Source organism: Lagenorhynchus albirostris, chromosome 16 (genome assembly GCF_949774975.1).
Source record: "Lagenorhynchus albirostris chromosome 16, mLagAlb1.1, whole genome shotgun sequence".
Taxonomy (NCBI): domain Eukaryota; kingdom Metazoa; phylum Chordata; class Mammalia; order Artiodactyla; family Delphinidae; genus Lagenorhynchus; species Lagenorhynchus albirostris.
The window spans coordinates 35989997-36008650 of NC_083110.1; the positions used below are offsets into that span (position 1 = coordinate 35989997).

The window sequence follows — 18654 nt, forward strand, 5'->3', positions numbered from 1 at the left end:
CCTGTCCAGTTAGTAAACTTTAAACTGCACAGTCCATCATTTCAGTCACTCTCTGGTTGATAACCTAAATTCTTTCTTCTCTATCTGTTCATTCCATATCTACTCAGACAAAATGCCAGTCCAGGGTAATTCTCATTATTCTATCCAATTCTGTATTTTGTGCAGGTTCTGGCTAATAGGGCCTACTAAAGAAGAGGGGGAAACACACATACTCAATGGGGAGATCAGCAACCATGAGTTTTCAGTGATACAAACTTCAACTAAGGCATCAATAATGTCCAGAAATTCTACTTTCTCCCTAGACAGCTCCCTCCTTTTCCACTTTCTGCAACATCTATTTGAACCCTTTGCTCCTCCCCTCCAGCCACCACATACCCATCCTTTTTTCTATCTCCCTTTCAGAGATGACTTCTTTTGCCACTTTATGGAAAGAAAAAAAAAAAAAGAAGCTTCTGTTCATAAACCACCTCATCTTCCATCTTCCCATTAAACTCACATTTTCACCCACCTTTCCTCCTAGCCAAGAAATGCAGCATCCCTTCTCCTAAGACCACTCTCCCCCTGGGTTTTGGATCCTACGCTTCAAGGCTCCCTTGTGTAATCAAACTTTCCAGAACCCCTCATTTATCTCTAGCTGCCCCTTTTCTTCTCTCCTTCAAACATCTTTAACAAGTTGTGTACACTTGCCAACCCCATTTCCTAGCTGTGTACTCACTGCTCAGACCACTTCTATCCAAGCTGTAAAATCCAATGCCTGCTTTGTAGTCCTCATTTTCATTGATTTTACAGCAGGAATTCCAATTCAGTAGATCCTTCATGAAACACTTTTCTGTTGGGTTCTATAAAATATCACTCACATGATTTTCCTTCAGGTACTCTAGTTTCTCCTACTCAATTTCCTTATCTAGTTTTTCTTCCTCTTTTCTCCATCCATTAAGTATTGCAAGTTCTTCACAGTTCAGTACTTCTCCTTACATTCTCTGTAATGACTTCTAATCCTGTACTTTCAAATAACATTTATATGCTGATTCACAAATTTATCATCGCTAACCAAGGCTTCTTATCTAAGAAGTTCCATACCAGCAGATCCTGCTGCCTCTTGAACATACCTCACAAATATCTTAAACTCAATGTATCCAAAACTGAACTCATGAACTTCCCCTCATAAATGTCCCCTTATCTCAATGAATGACACTACAACATACTCAGTTGCTCACATCAGATACCTGGGATTCATTCTTGATGTCTCCTTCCTTATAGCCCACATCACCAAGCAGGTTCACTTTTATCCTTTCCCAGTCACCAGCAGGTCTCAAGTCAAATGTCAGTCTTGCCCCCAGGCCTCACTCAGACCAGGTAAATTAGCCTATATTTCACAGCATCCTATATTTTTCTGTCATTTTCTGCAGAAAATGTTTGTCTTTATTCAATCTGTCTTATTCTTTATTCAATCCATCTTGCCCACTAGAATGTGAAAAAGCAAGATCTTTTTCATGGACATACACCCAACACCCGGCATACAGAAGACACTGAAATTATAGTTGGATGGTTGGAAGGAAGGCATCCCCACAACTACTTATGAAAAATTCATCCTCCTCTACCACCAGAGGTCTGGAAAAGTTGAGGACTATTTCCTAAAGAGTCAGGGGCTGAACCATAAAAATATACAGTGCATCATCTTGTTCTAAATTCTAAGAATATGGAATACATGTTGAAAATGCTCTGAAAAACAACAAACATTACAAAAATGTGTTGCCATTGTTTTAGAAATACTTATTTATCATAGCCAGCAGAAGTCAACAGTTCCATCCCTAGAGGACAGAGACTATGCTTATGGTTTTCTTGTACCAGCTCATGGCTGGTATTCAACCTGGATCTGAGAAGAAACTTATTAGTGATTACCTGCGCTTGTGTTACTGCTCAAACGCTAAGAATGAACCTCCTTTCACAAAGAAACTCCTTTACAAGAAACTAAAGCTCTACTTTAAAACAAAATGTATTTACTTGAAATTACAGTGACTCAGAATTTGCATATTGTTAAATTTCCATACAGAACAAAAAATTAACAAACAGAAGATACCTATTAACTATAAAAATAAGGTCAGCTTTCTTCAGCAAGTATTATAGGTAGTTTGGCCTCTATTCTTATTAAAAAGAAAATTACTTAAACAGAGGCAAAAGATAATCCATAATTTGTTGTCAAAGTTATTTCCAACATCAAGAGAAAACTCATTGTATAGTGATAGTCTGTTAAATATAAAGCTTTAAATATGATAAAATTAAGTTCACTCACATCAGAATACAGCAGCACTGTACGAAAAGAACACTTTGGATGTTTCTCAGATCTTCCACTTAATAGTTCAAGTTATTCAACTTCTCTGAACTATGCTTTACCCCCTCTAAAATGGGAATAACACCTGCCTTAAATAGTTGTGATTAAAGAGCAACTGATACATAAAGGGCTTAGAACAAAGTAACAACAGGCATCTTCTCCTCTTCTCTCTTTTTTTTTTTTTCTTTTTTGGCCAGCTTTGCACCTTGCAGGAGCTTAGTTTCCCGACCAGGGATTGAACCCATGCTCCCTGCAGTGGAAGCACAGAGTCTTAACCACTGGACCACCAGGGAAGTCCCTTATCCTCTTCTCTTAAAAGAAGCTGATTTCAGGTACGACAGGTATATTCTATATGACAAATACATTCAATATCTAAATGAAGGCAGGTAACTCTTGCTGATGCTGTACTTGCAGAATTCTTTAGTAACCCTTATTAATCACCTGTACTTTATCCAATGAGTAGATGACAATCTCCTCTCAGGTCACAAGTTCCTGGCCTACTTTAAGCTTTCAGGACGAGAACAATTCATTTCCCTTTCTAAAAACCTCTTCAGTTCTAAATCAAAGTTGCTAATTTCCTGACAGTAACAGCCCTCTAACTTATACAAATACTCAGTACAGCTTTAAGCAAATGGAAAAAATTTTATTGGCTACAAAGACAGTCATGCAAATTAAGAGCCTATGCCATAGTTATCTCAATATTTGGCAGGAAATGTAGACTGAATCCCAGCTGGCTAGCAAGGAAAGTGTGCCAAATAGAAATACAAGTCTTTACACACTTTATTCTGGAGCCCAGATTAAAAACCTGTAGCAGAAAGCACAAAGATGGAAAATAGAAGTAGCTGCATATAAAAGGCAAGAGAAGCTTTCTTTTACCCCTAATGCACATAGCCCTGGATTCCAAACCTTATAAGAGTACTCCAAGATCTCTCAAAAGGTCAAAGTTTTAGGCCCTGCTAAAAGTCATTTTTAAGTGTCGCACTTGTTTGAGGATTCACTGGCTTTAATGATAACTGCAACTGAAGTATCTACAGATAAAATAACAAATCCTGAAGCTGCTTTAAAATAATCCAGGAGAGGGACTTCCCTAATGGCACAGTGGCTAAGAATCCGCCTGCCAATGCAGGGTACACAGGTTCGAGCCCTTGTCTGGGAAGATCCCACATGCCGCGGAGCAAATAAGCCCGTGCGCCACAACTACTGAGCCCTCGCACCTTAGAGCCCGTGCTCCACAGGAGAAGCCACCACAACGAGAAGCCCGCGCACCGCAATGAAGAGTAGCCCCCGCTCACCCAACTAGAGAAAGCCTGGGCTCAGCAACAAAGACACAACGTAGCCAAAAATAAATAAATAAAATAAAATAAATTTAAAAAAAAATCCAGGAGGCAGAGAGAGTAGTGTCTACAATAGATGGAACAAGATTTGCCATATACTGACAACTGTTGAAGCTAGAAAACAGGTACATGACGTTCTTTTTAACATTCTATTTTTGTGTGTCTGAAAGTTCCACACTAAAAAGTTTTTTTTCTTAAATCAAGGTTAGGATGTTTTAGCAACTCAGTCCTTCCCTGTAGTTCTCATTCAGTTTGTAATCTTGCTTCTGGTTCCCTTACCCACCAAGCACCTATTTGGAAAATAGCAACCATCATATTTTATCATGACCTCATTCTGGGTTTCCTCTTCAAGTAAGCCATAATCTTAAAAAGCACTATCTGGTATGAAATATTTAAAACAAAGAATTTTAATAGTACCTAAAAATTAACCACATACTACGCCATAAAGAGATCTACTTTAAAACTTAATGCCAGGAGATATGATATAGTAAGTCTGAGCTTGGATAAGTCCTTTTCACTGATGTGATATAATTCTGCAGCAAAAATGGTATGAATGAGCAGGAACATTCCACTGGAAGGATACCAAAGAAACTGACTTGTGCACTTTGAACAGAATAATCATAAAATTTCCTGTACATGACCTGCAAAGAATTTCTGAGACCAAAATAGGTGTACAGCACTTTTATCTGAAGTCCAAAATTTTATCATTCTCAAAAGATCTCTAATTCAAAAAAGGTTTAGGAACCACTCTAGATTTACAGAGACTCCTTTTATCAAAACCTTAGGTTTGAATTTCTAAACAACAGCTAAAATGAGAAGGTTTTCTGAATGATAGCAAAGGCAATGACAATCTGACAGACATAATGCAAGAAAAGAGTCTAGGCACAGAGAAATGCCCAAATTTTAGAGAAGACGGGCAAAAAAGGAAGCTCATCATGTATAGAAGTATTCTCAGAACTATAACCAACTTATAAACATGAACTTATACAGGGTTTATAAGAACAATAACTTTTACATCTTAGGGATAGGATAAGACCATGAGAATTAAATGCACTCCTTCAAAGTTCCCTTCTTATCCTACAGCAAGCTACCAGGGTTGCTGCAGCTCTGGATGGGTGAGGGAGAGGAGAAAGTAAGAAATATTTATAGTGCTACACCATTCCCTTTCTACTAAGGGTGCCTTGCGAAGAAAGAAGGAAGAGGAACAAGACGTTCTTGAACATCTATTTTCTCTATTTTAGTATATATTTTCCCCTCACAAACCCATTACAATGGAGTTTGGATTTCCAGTCAGTCCACAGTATCAGCACCAGAACTACAATTTAGCTACATTATACTGGGAAGCTAATACCTCATTTCTACAGAAAATTATGTTTCCAGTTCCCAGTGAACAACTTCAAATGGCACTCTGGATATATATAGATGTAACATGAGCAAAACTATATAAGCAATTGCTGCCTATGAATATTTCACTTCCAAGTTCCTGTTCTCCCTGTACCTAAACATTTATCCTATTGATGATACCCTCTGCCTGCCAGTGATGCCCCCCTCTCCTCCAAAGACAGCACTTGGGAAAGCTTGTGTCTGCGCACCTTGACCAGTTTCACCACTTCCCCAGCCTCATCTTCCCTCCTCCAGCCTATCTGTCCCATACTGAGGACTAGAACACTGGATAACTGACTGGAACAGCATTCCCAGAGCCTGGCACAGTGGAGGACACAAAGTAGGTGTGCGTTTTGAAAAAAATCAATAAATGAATCTCATTCCAATTCTGCCACTACCCAAACTTGGACTGTTATTTAATCTTTTTGAGTCTCATCTATAAAACAAGGAAAGCTGAATTAAAGTTCATTTTGGCTCAGTGGTTCTATGATTAGAATACACTTTTAGGAGCTTATCTGGAAAACAGCTTTTATGCTCTGTTTTCTAATGAAAATTTAACCTAACCTTAATTTATGAACAATGTTTCAGGAGAAATGTAGGAAAAGGATAAGAAGAGCCAAATCAGAATTAACCAGGAGGACCAAGGGAATGACAGTAACAGCTGGCTCATCCTCTCATCCAAGGGTGAGAAAAAGAGTGAAAAATGTTCAGGATTTTTTGTAAAACTATGCAAGGCAAAGTATTTGAGGTGCCTTATAGTAAGCCCCCAAAGGACAAATTCCTCTACAGAATTCCGAAATAGGAAAGTTTTGTCTTTACCTCCTTTTAAAATATGAGCTCTCTGTAACTTTTTTTTTAAAGGCTGCGCAGCATGCGGGATCTTAGTTCCCTCACCAGTGATCGAACCCGACCGAGCCCCTTGCAATGGAAGCGCCGAGTCTTAACCACTGGACTGCCAGGGAAGTCCCTATGTAACCTTTTATTATCACTAAATTTTGTCAGGAAGTTAAGAACTAAGGTTTGTTTTAGACCACAGTGCAATCCTTATCCTATTGCTGATAAGGCACGCAGGCTGTCTCCCTTGCCATCTCCAATCTAAGCTCTTCAGTCTTTTAGTTAATTGCACTTTTTATCATTTATTATTGTAAGTCTTAAATCCTTTACATAAACGAGTTAGGGGCTTCCCTGGTGGTGCAGTGGTTGAGAGTCCACCTGCCGATGCAGGGGACATGGGTTCGTGCCGGGAGAGGCCACAACAGTGAGAGGCCCAAGTACCGCAAAAAAAAAAAAAAGACGAGTTGGGGTACAACTGATAAAATACATTGTTTTAAGAACAAACACTAGATGCCAGGTTTACAAATTAACATTTTAAAAATACAACTGGTTTTGTGGATGAAAATCAAGTTGCTACTGGCACCAGACTCCAAACTAATTTCAATTTGCTCAATTCTTTGTTTCCACTCCATACTTCCTTAATCTTCCTAGTTTTGGAAGAAAGTGTTAACTCCTAAACTTAATCCTCATTGTAAACGCTCATCTCAGTTTCATTATCAGTAACCATCCAAATCCTCCACAGTAATAGAAATGAGATACTGTGCAATCCCAACACAACAAAAAGATGTTTCTTACTTCAATTGGAGTTAAGGATTAATGAAAGATCACTCCCAAAATGTACTGTGGGTACAGTCTGGAAACATTAATTTCCAAGTTGCTTAAGTAAAATTTCAACTCCTAATTGGTTTCTTTAATTTCTTAAATCTCTTCTACAAAATTATCTTTGGTCCCCATTAATTATTAATGCAGAAAAAACCCCAAGAGGTGTAATATTTCAGAATCTAAATCAAAATCATTTAACTAAATATTAGCTTACACAAAGCTCTCCTGGCTCAGAATAAAGAAAATCAAAACTTACCTGAAGTAATTAATTTAGCACAGCTACTTCTGCTTGCATCATCATCTAAGACACGGTTTGTGCTCTTTTCTTTCCCAAGCAAAGTATCCTCCAAACGTAAGCATTTATCAGATACAACAATGTCTTCACCCATCACATGACTAATTTTGCTATTAGTTTCAAGTACAGAAGTGACGTCTTCCAGCTGAGCAGCTTCACTAGATTCTGAATAAGAGGAACCTTTACCCTGGGCTAAATTCTTTGAAGAAACTGGTAGAGACTCGTCATCACTGTCAAATCCAAAAGGATCTCCAGTGTCTTCTTCTTCCATCTTAGGTTTCTTCGGAATTTCTTGGATATCCGGTTTGAAATTGGGCCTCTTCTGTCCTAATTTAGCCATAAATGTGGTCTCTCCCCACTTTGTGCTAAGGGTGGTCCGTTTGTTGGAAAAGACTTCATCAAACTTTGAACTGCCATTTCCTCCTTTCCTACTGTATGTTTTCCCAAATCTGGATGTCATTTTGACACCTGTTTCATATTCTCTGTGAAAAAAAAAGTAAGAAAATATATAATCACCAAATATTTAACAAGTAAATATGGCTTTTCTCCCCATATGGCTTTTCCACATTCAAGGTACAAATCTTTAAAAACGGTTAAATAAGGGGAGGGAGTATACAGAGAGGGGCTCATTTTTTACTCTACATACTTCTGTTAATCTTTTTTACGAGTACATATTCATTTGCTACTTTCAGAATAAGAAAGCCTAACAACTAACCAACTTATAAGCCAGCATTCACAAAACCAACTTATACTGGAACACTGATTTCTTTAAAAGTTTCAAATTCATCTACTTATTATTCTCATATCACTTTTACCATAAAAAATAATCTGAATAGGCTAATTACCCTTAATATAAAATCTTAAGCACAAAATGTTAATTTTTTTCAGGATTTTAGAGATGTCAAATAATTGACTAAATATAGTTCCTTGAAATTTCAGAGCACTTACTCATATAAGGGGGAAAAAGTCAGAAAAATGGTGCTATTTTCCCACATATTAGAACCTGCAGCTTTTAACCCATCCTTAAAAACCTGATTTTTGGCCTAATGTAATATGAATTATGACTTGAAAAATATTCCTTACTTGGTCATCTCCCTTAGTGCAAGAAACCGTATTTCTTCTACCTTCCTTGTCTCCATAGTGCTGTGCTCATTTGCTGGAGCTAGTGAACTCCAGCATATTACAATGACTGGTCCATGGATTATTAAAAGAAGCAATAGAAACATGTAACTTTATTTTCCTCTTTGCTTGAAGATAGGATAAATTGATTCATCTGATTTATCTACATACTAAGTACTAGGACAAAAATTTCAGGACAGTAAATGAAGAGTCAAACATTTTTAAAACAAGTTAAAGTACTTCTTAAACACTATCAATCCTTATCCATTTCTTACACAATACAACAATCAGAATGATATTTTGACCTATACTTTTCAATGTTTTAATCTGTAGTTTATGTTTCCCTTTATCAACTTAAATTCTCCCAATTTATAGGGAATCCCTATAAACTCAGTTTGATATATATATGTGTGCATATATATATTTAGTAAAGCAATTTCCCCTCTAATATTTTGGTTAGAAGCCAATTCTAATTGGACAAAATAATACTTAATTTAGTCATCATACACATCTGCTTTAAGAGAAAATAATTTGTAATTGTTCAAAAATCTTTTAACATCTCACAAAACTTTCTCCTTTGGGAAATCTATTTCCCCTTCTACTGTAGATTTACACTAAAAAATCTTGTCTTTCTTGTTAAGAATAGCTAAAAAAACTAAGTATATTTAGCAGGTACAAGAAACACAAAATAAGTCATTTCTTTTCATTCCTCCTGGGATGTAAAGCCCTGATCTACAGATCTATATTTACACATACACCAACAAAGCTGGAATGTTTTGGATACACTAACACGGTAATTACCTAAAAATGCTGACTAAAGGCCAAACCAAAAATCTAGACTTGGGCTACTTTAGGCCCATACCAGAAAAACTCATGGCAAAAGTGGTCCGAGAACCATAAAGCATTAACTGTTACAACTTGAAAGTCTGCAGATGAATATTTGATATTAAGGAGTGAATTATTTCAAGTTACAAGAAAATCATGCTTATGTTTTTTTTAAAAAACCCATGTCTTTAACAAATATATACTGAAATACTGATGCAATAATGTCAGTGATTCTCTAACTTGAAGGGGTGTGGAATGGAAAGTGCATAGATGAGAAAAATTTAGAGTTAATAACTGTTGAATCTGAAAGATGAATACATGGGAGTTCATTACACAATATCCCCTACCTTTGACTGTCTTTACAGTTTTCCACGTCTTTTTTTTTTAAAGGTCACTAGACAAACTATTGTGATGGCATTATCCAAGCCTCGAGTGTAAAGCACACAGAAATTCAAAAACAAGTGTGTAGACGTATGTGACATTGTACTTTCAGTATACTTCAAGAACACAGGCTATCTTGCTCAGGCTTCAAACGCCAAAGATTACCCTAACCAAAAAGGAAAGAATGATTCACAAGTAAGTCTTTTCTGTCGGTGGGCCTTTGCCCCAGCCCAAAGCCAGGTCGAATTTTCTGGGAAGTGCGCTGGGATAAAAGGTCCTCACACTTAACCCCCAACCAAATCCAGCGTCTTTCAGATCTCCAAGGGCTTAGGGGCTTCCACGACGGAATGAAAGCCGGAAAAGCCAAACCTCATCACCCAGAAATCCTCACCTGGGGGCGGCGGTGCGCGAGGAGGTGGCGGGGAGAGGCGGCCCCCCGCCCGGGGAAGCTCACGCAACTTTTCTCCTCCCCACCCCCACCTCCCAGGAAAGGGATGTTGCTTCCGACGCCCCGGAAGCCTCTGCCACCGAATCCCCAGGGCAGTGGAAGGCCTCCGCGGCGGCCAGGGGCGGAGGAAAGACGGCAAAAAATTCCGGCCTGAAACCAACGCACTTGACCGCGCCTGGGAAGGGAACTAAATCAGCCATAGCCCAGAAAGAACTCAGAATAAAAGGGAAAAGAGTTCTTCAGATCGTTCCCCTGCCCAACTTCCTCAGAGGCCGGGTGGGTGAGGTACAGAGACTTCCATCACCCCCTCCCGGACCCCTGCCTCCCCCACCCTCGGCAAGCTCCGGGCCTAGGCAGCCACCCGAGACCTCACTTACCCTCGGCGCCTGGCGAGTGCTTTAGCCTCGGGCCGCCTCCGCCTCTCCCGCTCCCAACTGCCCACGGGCGGGCGCCGGAGCCCCGCGCGGGAGAACGGGGCCGGCTGGTGAGCGAAGAGAGGCAAAGGGCTCCGCCACCGTCAGAACCCGCGACTCCGCTCTCGGTAAATAGGAAACCCGGTGGAGGGGGGGGAGGAGCGGCGGCACCGCAACTTCCCTCCCCGCCTCGAGCGCCGCCGGCCGGGCCCGGGCCTAGGCCTCCCTGGCTACCGCCGCCGCCGCCGCCGGAGCTGGTACCAGAGCCCGCTACGTGCCCCCAATGGGCCGCCGCCGCCTCCTGCGCCGCCGCTTCCGTCGGTGAATGGTCAGCGCTAGAGTTTGAACAGGGCCCTGAACCATCTCAACGCCATTTGCCCTCCCGGCCCCCACCTCCTTCCTCCAACAGCGGCTCGCTCCGTCACTCCGCTTCCCACAGGCCCCGCGCGGCCGCCCGACCCCGCAGCCAATCGCGCAGCTGCTTACTCAAACCGCCGCGCAGGCGCCGCGCCCCGCATGCTCCGGCGCCCGCCATTGGGCCGACCGCGGGGCCCGACGGGAGTTGTAGTCCGGGTCCGCGAGGTCGCGGCGCTGAGAGCTCGGCGCGGGAGTTGGCAGCGGGAGGAGAGGTGGCGGCGGACCCGGACGGCCCGGGCTCCGGAGCAAGTTCCAGCTGCTGGCCCTGCCGGGAGACGCAGGTGCCACGGGGGAGGGCCGGGGGCGCAGTGCAGGCAGCTGTGTCAATCGTTTCCCCTCCAGGGACTCGCCGGTGTCAGGGGACGGTGGGATGTACAGCTGCGCCGGGCCTGCTAGGGTCGCCGCCTGGGAGCCGGGAGGCTGGGAGCTCGCGGCTCCGTGCGGCCCTCGACCCGTCCTGGCCGGTGCTGTACTTGCGCAGTTAATGACAGCGGGAACTGGGAGGCCCGGGGAGCTGGGCAACCGATCCACGGTCGCGGCCTGGAGCGATGTCAGCTCGGCTCTTTATTGTGCCACCTGTATCCCCTCGGTCCTTACCTTCGTAGTTCTTTCTCCCTCTGTCCATCCCGAACCCGTTAAAAGTGACCCCTGAGAATATTGGATGGTATTAAGGAATTATCGTTAACCTTGTTGGGTGTGATGACAGTAATGTGGTTATGTGAAGGAGAGAAAGAAAAAAAAAAGACGAAATACTAAAAGTTTTGACAGATAAAATGATCCAGTGTCTGGGATTTATTTTAAAATAACTCCTACAAAAACTGATGGAAGGAGGATAAAACAAGCCAGTGGGGTGTTTTCCATTGCTGATGCTGTGTTATACACGGGCTCATTCCAATATCTCTACCTATATATCTGAAATTTTCCATAATAAAAAATTTAACCAGTGATTGCCTCTGGGGAGGACAGGGAGGTGACGGATGATGGGAGATCATTTATTTTTCTTTATACACCATTTTGTGCTGTTCGAAGTTTTTTCCGTGTCAATGTATTACCTCTTCAGAAACTCGGAAAGTTTTAGTTTTCCTTTTTTGTTTTTAAGGCTGCGGAAGGAAAACCACGTTAAGAGTAGCACAATTGGTTCCTCCTAAGAGATGTACATGATTCTTTGGGCTCGGATGGCACTGCTGTTAGGTAGGCGGTGAATGGAGATCCACTTGGGAAATTAGAAAACTACTAATTGCTTTATTTGAAAAGCCCGCCTCTTCCTCCACAAAAGGTAATTTGCTTTTGAATGCACCAGAAGTTACCAAACTCCTCCAATATATTCGGGCAACTACAAACAGAAAAAATAGTTCAGACATCCTGTAGCCCTTCCCAACAGGAATTTAATGTGGATTTTAGTATGGCTGAATTGTTTTACTTTTGCACAACTGCTTGCAAAATTTACATTCCGACATTTACAATTTCCCAAATATATCAATACTTGATTGTATCAAAACCAACTTTTTTCTTTTTTTTTTTTTTTTGGCTTAAACAGTAGAAATTTATTTCTCACATTCTGAAGGCTAGGAAGTCCAAGATCAAGGTGCAAGTTGATTCTCTTCCTGGTGAGGACTCTCTTCCTGGCTTGCAGATGGCTGCCTTCTTGCTGTTTCTTCACATGGTAGAGAGAGATGATTTTTGTCTCTTCATATAGTGGTTCTACCCTCATAAACTAATAACATCCCAAAGGCCCTACCTCCAAATGCCCTCACATTGGGGTTAGGGCTTCACTATATATATATATATATATTTTTTTTTTTCAAAACCAACTCAAGTAGCTTATTCTAATGGAAGTTGTAATGAGTCTGCGTGTTCCACGGCATGTGACTTTTATTTGGGTCAGTTTTGTCTTTTTAAAAATTGGCATAGGGGCTTCCCTGGTGGAGCAGTGGTTGAGAGTCCGCCTGCCGATGCAGGGGACACGGGTTCGTGTCCTGGTCTGGGAAGATCCCACATGCCGCGGAGTTGCTGGGCCCGTGAGCCATGGCCGCTGTACCTGCGCGTCCGGAGCCTGTGCTCCGCAATGGGAGAGGCCACAACAGTGAGAGGCCCGCATACCGCAAAAAGAAAAAAAAAATTGGCATAGGATCTTGTTTTATCAGTTTGTTTGAAGACTGCCAGCAGAGGTGCAAGCTGCACTTACTATAATTATTTAGATGACATGGTGGTGGGTGCTAATTAAGGGGTAATTATCATTAGAGGCAAAGGCTAAGATCAAAAAGCTGAAAGTGGTGGGGAGACAGTTGCAGGATCTTTCTGTAAAAGGGTGCTGTGAACCCTCCGGGACCAAATGATGCCCTCACAAAGCTCATTATGCCCTGGCCTGGCTGGTGCTGGGCACTTAGCTGGGTCAGTGACTCTGCATGAAGCTGAAGTGGAAAAGTAAAATTTTTAAAGAAATAGCTAGTCCGTGGAGCTCCTTTTGAGGGCTTTTTGTGTGGTCGTTGTGTCAAGTAATGGAACTTAATGTTCATTCTTGCTACTCCAAGAGTGACCCCCAGCATAGTCAGAACCTGGAAGTCTTTTGGGTAATGCAAGAATCCTTGTCCCCTCCCCAACTCCCCTGAATCAGAATCTGTACTTTAACAGGATTCCCCCAGGTGATTGGTCCACATGTTAAAGGTTAACAAGTACTGTTTTAAAGTATACCCATAGCATTTGACAGTAATCTAATTCTTTTTGTTAGGATGGGGGAGAACATTAAGAACCTACTATGCATCAGATATGACATCAGGCTCTTGAGGAAGTCTTTATTTGCATCTCTACCTGTTATCTTTATTTTACAAGTGAGGTAATGGAGACGTTGGCATTTGCTCCAGGTGTTGTAACTAATGAGGAAATCAAACTTTTTCTTAAGCATTCAGGACCCATTATTACTTTCAGATCTTCTTGAATCCAGTACATGATTTGAAAAATAAATTGTGTGTGTGTGTGAAGTCTGTGGAAGCTTGGTGTATGAATACCGAAAAGAGCTGTGCTATGGCTCTCCACCCTCATGTGTCCCACACTAAAGACAGGAGAGCCTGCCCACTCCAGGGCCCCTCCTAGAGGAGGTTCAGACTGTGGATTTGCAAGCTGTACCACCACTTTACCCTTTACCTCCCTGGTTCCACTGAGGCTAACAAATGCTCTGAAGGCTCCACCCCATTCCCTTGCCATGGCCCTGAGTTCCCTACCAGAGTGAGCGAACTGGATTCCAGTGTGGATAACACATGGGCAAGCAGCTTTTTGGGGTTTTTTTATATTTTATTGCTTTTGTTTTCTTAGTTCCCTCAACTTATACTCCTGCCCATTCCCCATTCCCACCCCCTAGGTTGGTTCTCTTCACTTCATTTGAATCTGTGCACATACATACCCAGTAGGTGCTTTTTTCTTTGCTAGAATGCCTCTATGCAAAGCTCTCAGATGTCTGATTTTTTTTCCATTAAATTTCCTATGTATTTCCGAAACTGAAAAGGATCTGAGGCAAGCGTGTACCCTTTGATGCTGCAGGCTGTCCCAGTATGCTGCCTAGAGGAGCACAGCATCCCCACTACCTTGAGTTCCACTCAGATGGACTCTAGCTGAAAAAAGAAAATCCCACAAAAAAAACTAATAGAATAATCTATTCTGCCATTGTTGTGCCTTTGTTTTAGCCCAGTCATGGGAACTGTCAGAACTGGAGTTGCTAAATAGAGCTATGCAGTCTTTCTCTGATAATGTGTAGTAAAATGTACTACAACTTATATAATTCAGTTCCAAGAACTAGAGGTCAGAAATTACCACATCGGCTAGAGGAAATTTTTCCTTTTCATGGAATGTGGAATAAAATTATAAATCATACCCTTAACATTGTAGCAGTTGTATTACAAGATGTGGGCCCCGCCCTGCCTTTATCTCTCTGACACTCTGCAACCCTTCTCTCTGTTCCGAGGAATATTGGGCTGATAGGACTTTTTTAACTAATGTCCCCCTGACTAGCCTATTTTAAATTGTAACACACCCACTCTCAAATGTTCACTATTCCCCCCTTATTTTTCTTCAGGGCATTTATCTCCTCATCCAACATATCACATATTTTGCGTGTTTATCTTCCGTATGAGGTTAGAGATCTTTGCCGGTCTTGTTTTCTGCTGTATCCCTTGCACCTGGAAGAGTGTGTGGCACATAGTAGGTGCTCAGTAAATATTTGTTGAATAAATGGCCCCATTTCTTTCTTTTTTTAATGTAAGATTATATCATAAAAAGAAAGTGACTTGAAACTAACAACAGTTTCACATAAATTGTGGCTCCATAAGTTGATGACTGGGTTTTCCCAAGTGGGAGGGAGTGCTTTCTGGAGCTACCTTTTGTTCTTGCTTTGGATAGGTTTTCATTCTGAGAATTGAGGCGATGAATATTACTACAATCCCAATTACCTTGTTTTCTGGGATAATTGGAACATGTTCTCTGTAGATAGTGACATCCTTTGGGGAATAAACTGCTGTCTAGGTAATTGAAAGACAAAGCAAGGGAAATTCCCTGGGGACAGGCTGCCTGACAAGGATTGGTACCCAGTCATCTCTAAAGGTTTGGCTACCTGACTCTTGTCTGGAAACAGCCCTCTTCTTCCCAAGGTCATCACCCCTAATGCTCTATGATACCCCTCTCCCTCAACAAAAACCCTCCTGGGACTTCCCATCATGAAAACTAAAATCCAAAATCCTTACCATGGCCTATAAGGCCCTGCATGATCTGGCCCCTGACAACTCCTATCCCTTCCCACTTTGCCAAGCCTGCCTCTGTCTACTACTAGAACCTCCCAGCTACTGCCTCAGGGTCTTTGTACTGCTGTTCCCTCCACTGGTCCTAGAGATAAGCACAGGACTCAAGCCCTCACCACTCAGGTCTTCGCTCCAGTGTCTCCTCAGTAGCGACTACACTGACCATGCTATTTAAGTTAAACCCCTCACCCTGCTATCCCCACACTCCATATCCTTTCCCTCTGGTCTTTCACCATAGTAATCATGTTTGTTTTACATATTAACTTGTCTGTTTGTTTCCTTCCACTAGAATATAAACTCTATGAGGACAGGGATTGTTGACTTTTCACTGCTATATGCCCAGCACACCTAGAATAGTGCCTCACACACAGAAAGCATGCTGAAAATATTTGTGAACTAAATACCTCGTAAATTATGTTGAACTCTTCCATATCTTTACTTATTGTTTGTGTGCTTGAACTACCAATAATTGCAAAAGGTATATTGAAACCTCCCACTGTAAGAGGAATTTTGTCAGTTTCTCCCTACAATTCTATTTCTGTTTTTATGTTTTTAGGATATTTGTTTGGGCACACAGAGTTTAGCATTGTTATAACTTCCTGATGGTGTTGAAAGCTTTTTAAGTAATATGGGAGATGAATTGCCAAAATTGCCTGAATTTTCCACCCCTCCCTGTACACACACCTCTTGCAATGTGTCTTTCCAATTCCTCCCAGAATCTGGGCTGGCCTTGTAACTTGCTTCTGCCAAAAGAATGTGGCAGAAGTGATAAATAGTTCTGAGCCTGAGCCTTCATAAACCTTGAATGCTTCCACATTCTCTCTTGGATCCCTGCCTCCACCATGAGAACAGGCCTGGGCTAGCCTGCTGGAGGATGAGAAGCTATATGGAAAAGAGCTGAGGACATCCTATACCAGTCAACAGCCAGCAGACCCCAAACAGGCAAGCCCAGCCAGGCTCAGCATAGCCACCCACCTGACCTGCAGCTGCTCACAGATGCATGTGTGAGCCCACCTGGGCCCAGAAGAACTGCCCAGCTGACTTGTAGACTCATGAGCAATAATAACTAGCTATTATAGTAAGCCTGTGAGTTTTGAAGTGGCTTGTTATACAGCATTATTGTGGCAATAGATAATTGATGGTTAATGCCTCCTCATTTCGGTCGCAGCCTCAGAAAGGCTTTTCCGACTACCCAGGCAATCTAAATCTGCCTCCCAGTCTCTGTATAATACGGGTGTATTATTTTCTCAATAACGCTTATCACTCTCCAAAATGATTTGTTGACTACTATCTGTCTCCCACACTAGACTGTCAGCGGTATGATGTCAGAGACCTTGTCCACCTGCTCATCCTCAGCATCCAGCACGGTACTGCACTGTCCAGCTGTGTGTGTCCACCAAGCACTGGAAATGTGGCTAGTCCAACCTGAGATGTTCTGGAAATACAAAGCACTGGGTTTCCAAGGCTTAGTACAAAAATTGTATATATAAAGTATCTCAATTGTTATACCGATAAAATGTTGAAATAATAATATTTTGAATATATTGTGTTAAGTAGAATATGTTATTAAAGTTAATTTCATCTCCTTTTTACCTTTTTTAATGTGGCTACTAGAAAAAGTAAATTTGTGACCTTGCATTATATCTTTATTAGATAGACAGAATCTATAGAAGTTGCTATAGAAGTTCAGTAAATATTTATTGAAGGAAAATGTAAAAAAACAGACTTACGGGGCTTCCCTGGTGGCGCAGTGGTTGAGAGTCCACCTGCCGATGCAGGGGACGCGGGTTCGTGCACCGGTCCGGGAAGATCCCACATGCCGCAGAGCGGCTGGGCCCATGAGCCACGGCCGCTGAGCCTGCACATCTGGAGCCTGTGCTCCGCAATGCGAGAGGCCACAACAGTGACAGGCCCGTGTACCGCAAAAAAAATAGACTTACCAGGGAATGCCCTGGTGGTCCAGTGGTTAGGACTCGGCTCTTTCGCTGCCAAGGGCCTGGGTTCAATCCCTGGTCAGGGAACTTATATACCACAAGCCGTGCAGTGTGGGCCCCCCAAAAAAAGAAATAGACTTACCAAAAGAAATGAGCTCTCAAGCCACAAAAAGACATGGAAGAACCTTAAATGCATATTACTAAGAGACAGAAGCCAGTCTGAAAAGTCCACATACCGTATGATTCCAACTATATGATGTTTTAGAAAAGCAAGATGTGTTGAGATAGAGTGATTGCCAAGAGATTTACAGGAAGGGAGGAGGAGTAATGAATAGGTGAAGCACAGGGGATTTTTTTAGGGTGGTGAAACGATTCTGTGTGATACTGTAACGGTGTGTGCGTGATAGTGTGCACTTGTCAAAACCCATGGGACTGTAAAACACAGAGTGAACACTAATGTAAACTAGGGACTTTAGTTCATTAATTGTAACAAATATACCACACTAATGCAAGACAGTAAACTGGGGGGGTGGGGAGGGAGGTATATGGGAATTCTCTGTATTCTGTGCTCAATTTTTCTGTGAACCTAAAACTGTTCTTAAAAAAGTCTATTTAAAAAGATGAATTCACACACAGCCACCAGAATGATAATTCTAAAATATGAATGTAACAAACCACCTACCTCTTTTAAAAAAAACTTTGGTGGCTCCCCACTGTCTACCAGAAATGAGTTCACATCCATTGGCATTTGCAGTGGCGTTGACCACACCTCCCATCCCGCTTCCTCTCCTCTCTACCTGTATCAGACTACTCAAGAGCCTCAAGCCTTCATTGCAAGACTCATTCAGTCCCCTCTGCCTGTAAAGTCTTTCTCCCTCTCCACTTGTGGAACCTTACCATGAATCCTATACCCTCTCACATAAGTCAGTTATCCTCTATTCCGTGTTTCCATAGTTCTCAAAAGTAGATACAGAAAACCAGGCATGTGGAGTTTGGGTCACATTAGAGTTTTGTGCCTCTTTCTAGTAAGTCTGGAAAATGGCTATGATGAGTATGTATTGGAAGCATTGAAAAAGAATTCTGATAGCCGTAGGCAGGCTAGAGATTAATATCCTTGAGATGGAAACAGTGGAAGAACAAGGCTATTGAATGTCAGTGAAGATCTGCTTGGGCTCTCCTCCTAGGCAGGAGGCAGTGGGATATGCTGCTGGGAGCAAGATCCATCCCAACAGTGAGGTGGTGTTAGCTGACTGCCTAGCTACAGTGACAGGAGGCAGGCCTCTGGGTTGTCACCTGCTCTGAAAGCCAATCTCCCTCTGACTGCTGCTCACCC

General features: G+C 42.1%; 1 protein-coding gene and 1 long non-coding RNA gene across 4 annotated transcripts in view; one reads left to right on the plus strand and one right to left on the minus strand.

The window, feature by feature from the left end:
* WAPL (WAPL cohesin release factor) overlaps positions 1-10569 on the minus strand; it is a 77602-nt gene extending 67033 nt beyond the window's left edge. The window contains exons 1-2 of one of the 2 annotated variants that reach the window (XM_060125666.1): positions 10151-10569; positions 6962-7482 (exon numbers count right to left, since the gene is read on the minus strand). In XM_060125666.1, coding sequence (XP_059981649.1) covers positions 6962-7460 — 499 coding nt within the window. In that variant the 5' untranslated portion in view covers positions 7461-7482; positions 10151-10569. Of the gene's footprint in view, positions 1-6961; positions 7483-8083; positions 8211-10150 lie in introns of those variants that run through there. The other variant, XM_060125665.1, reaches the window with a different exon arrangement.
* A 195-nt stretch (positions 10570-10764) lies between these two features.
* LOC132506874 (uncharacterized) lies at positions 10765-16973 on the plus strand. Of its 2 annotated transcripts, XR_009535977.1 has the most exons (3): positions 10771-10884; positions 13332-13447; positions 14103-16973. It is a non-coding gene; the product is annotated as an uncharacterized LOC132506874 (long non-coding RNA). The 2 variants fall into 2 exon arrangements; XR_009535978.1 differs by lacking the exon at positions 13332-13447 and having other exon boundaries at positions 10765-10884; positions 16695-16973.
* The last annotated feature ends 1681 nt before the right edge of the window (positions 16974-18654 follow it).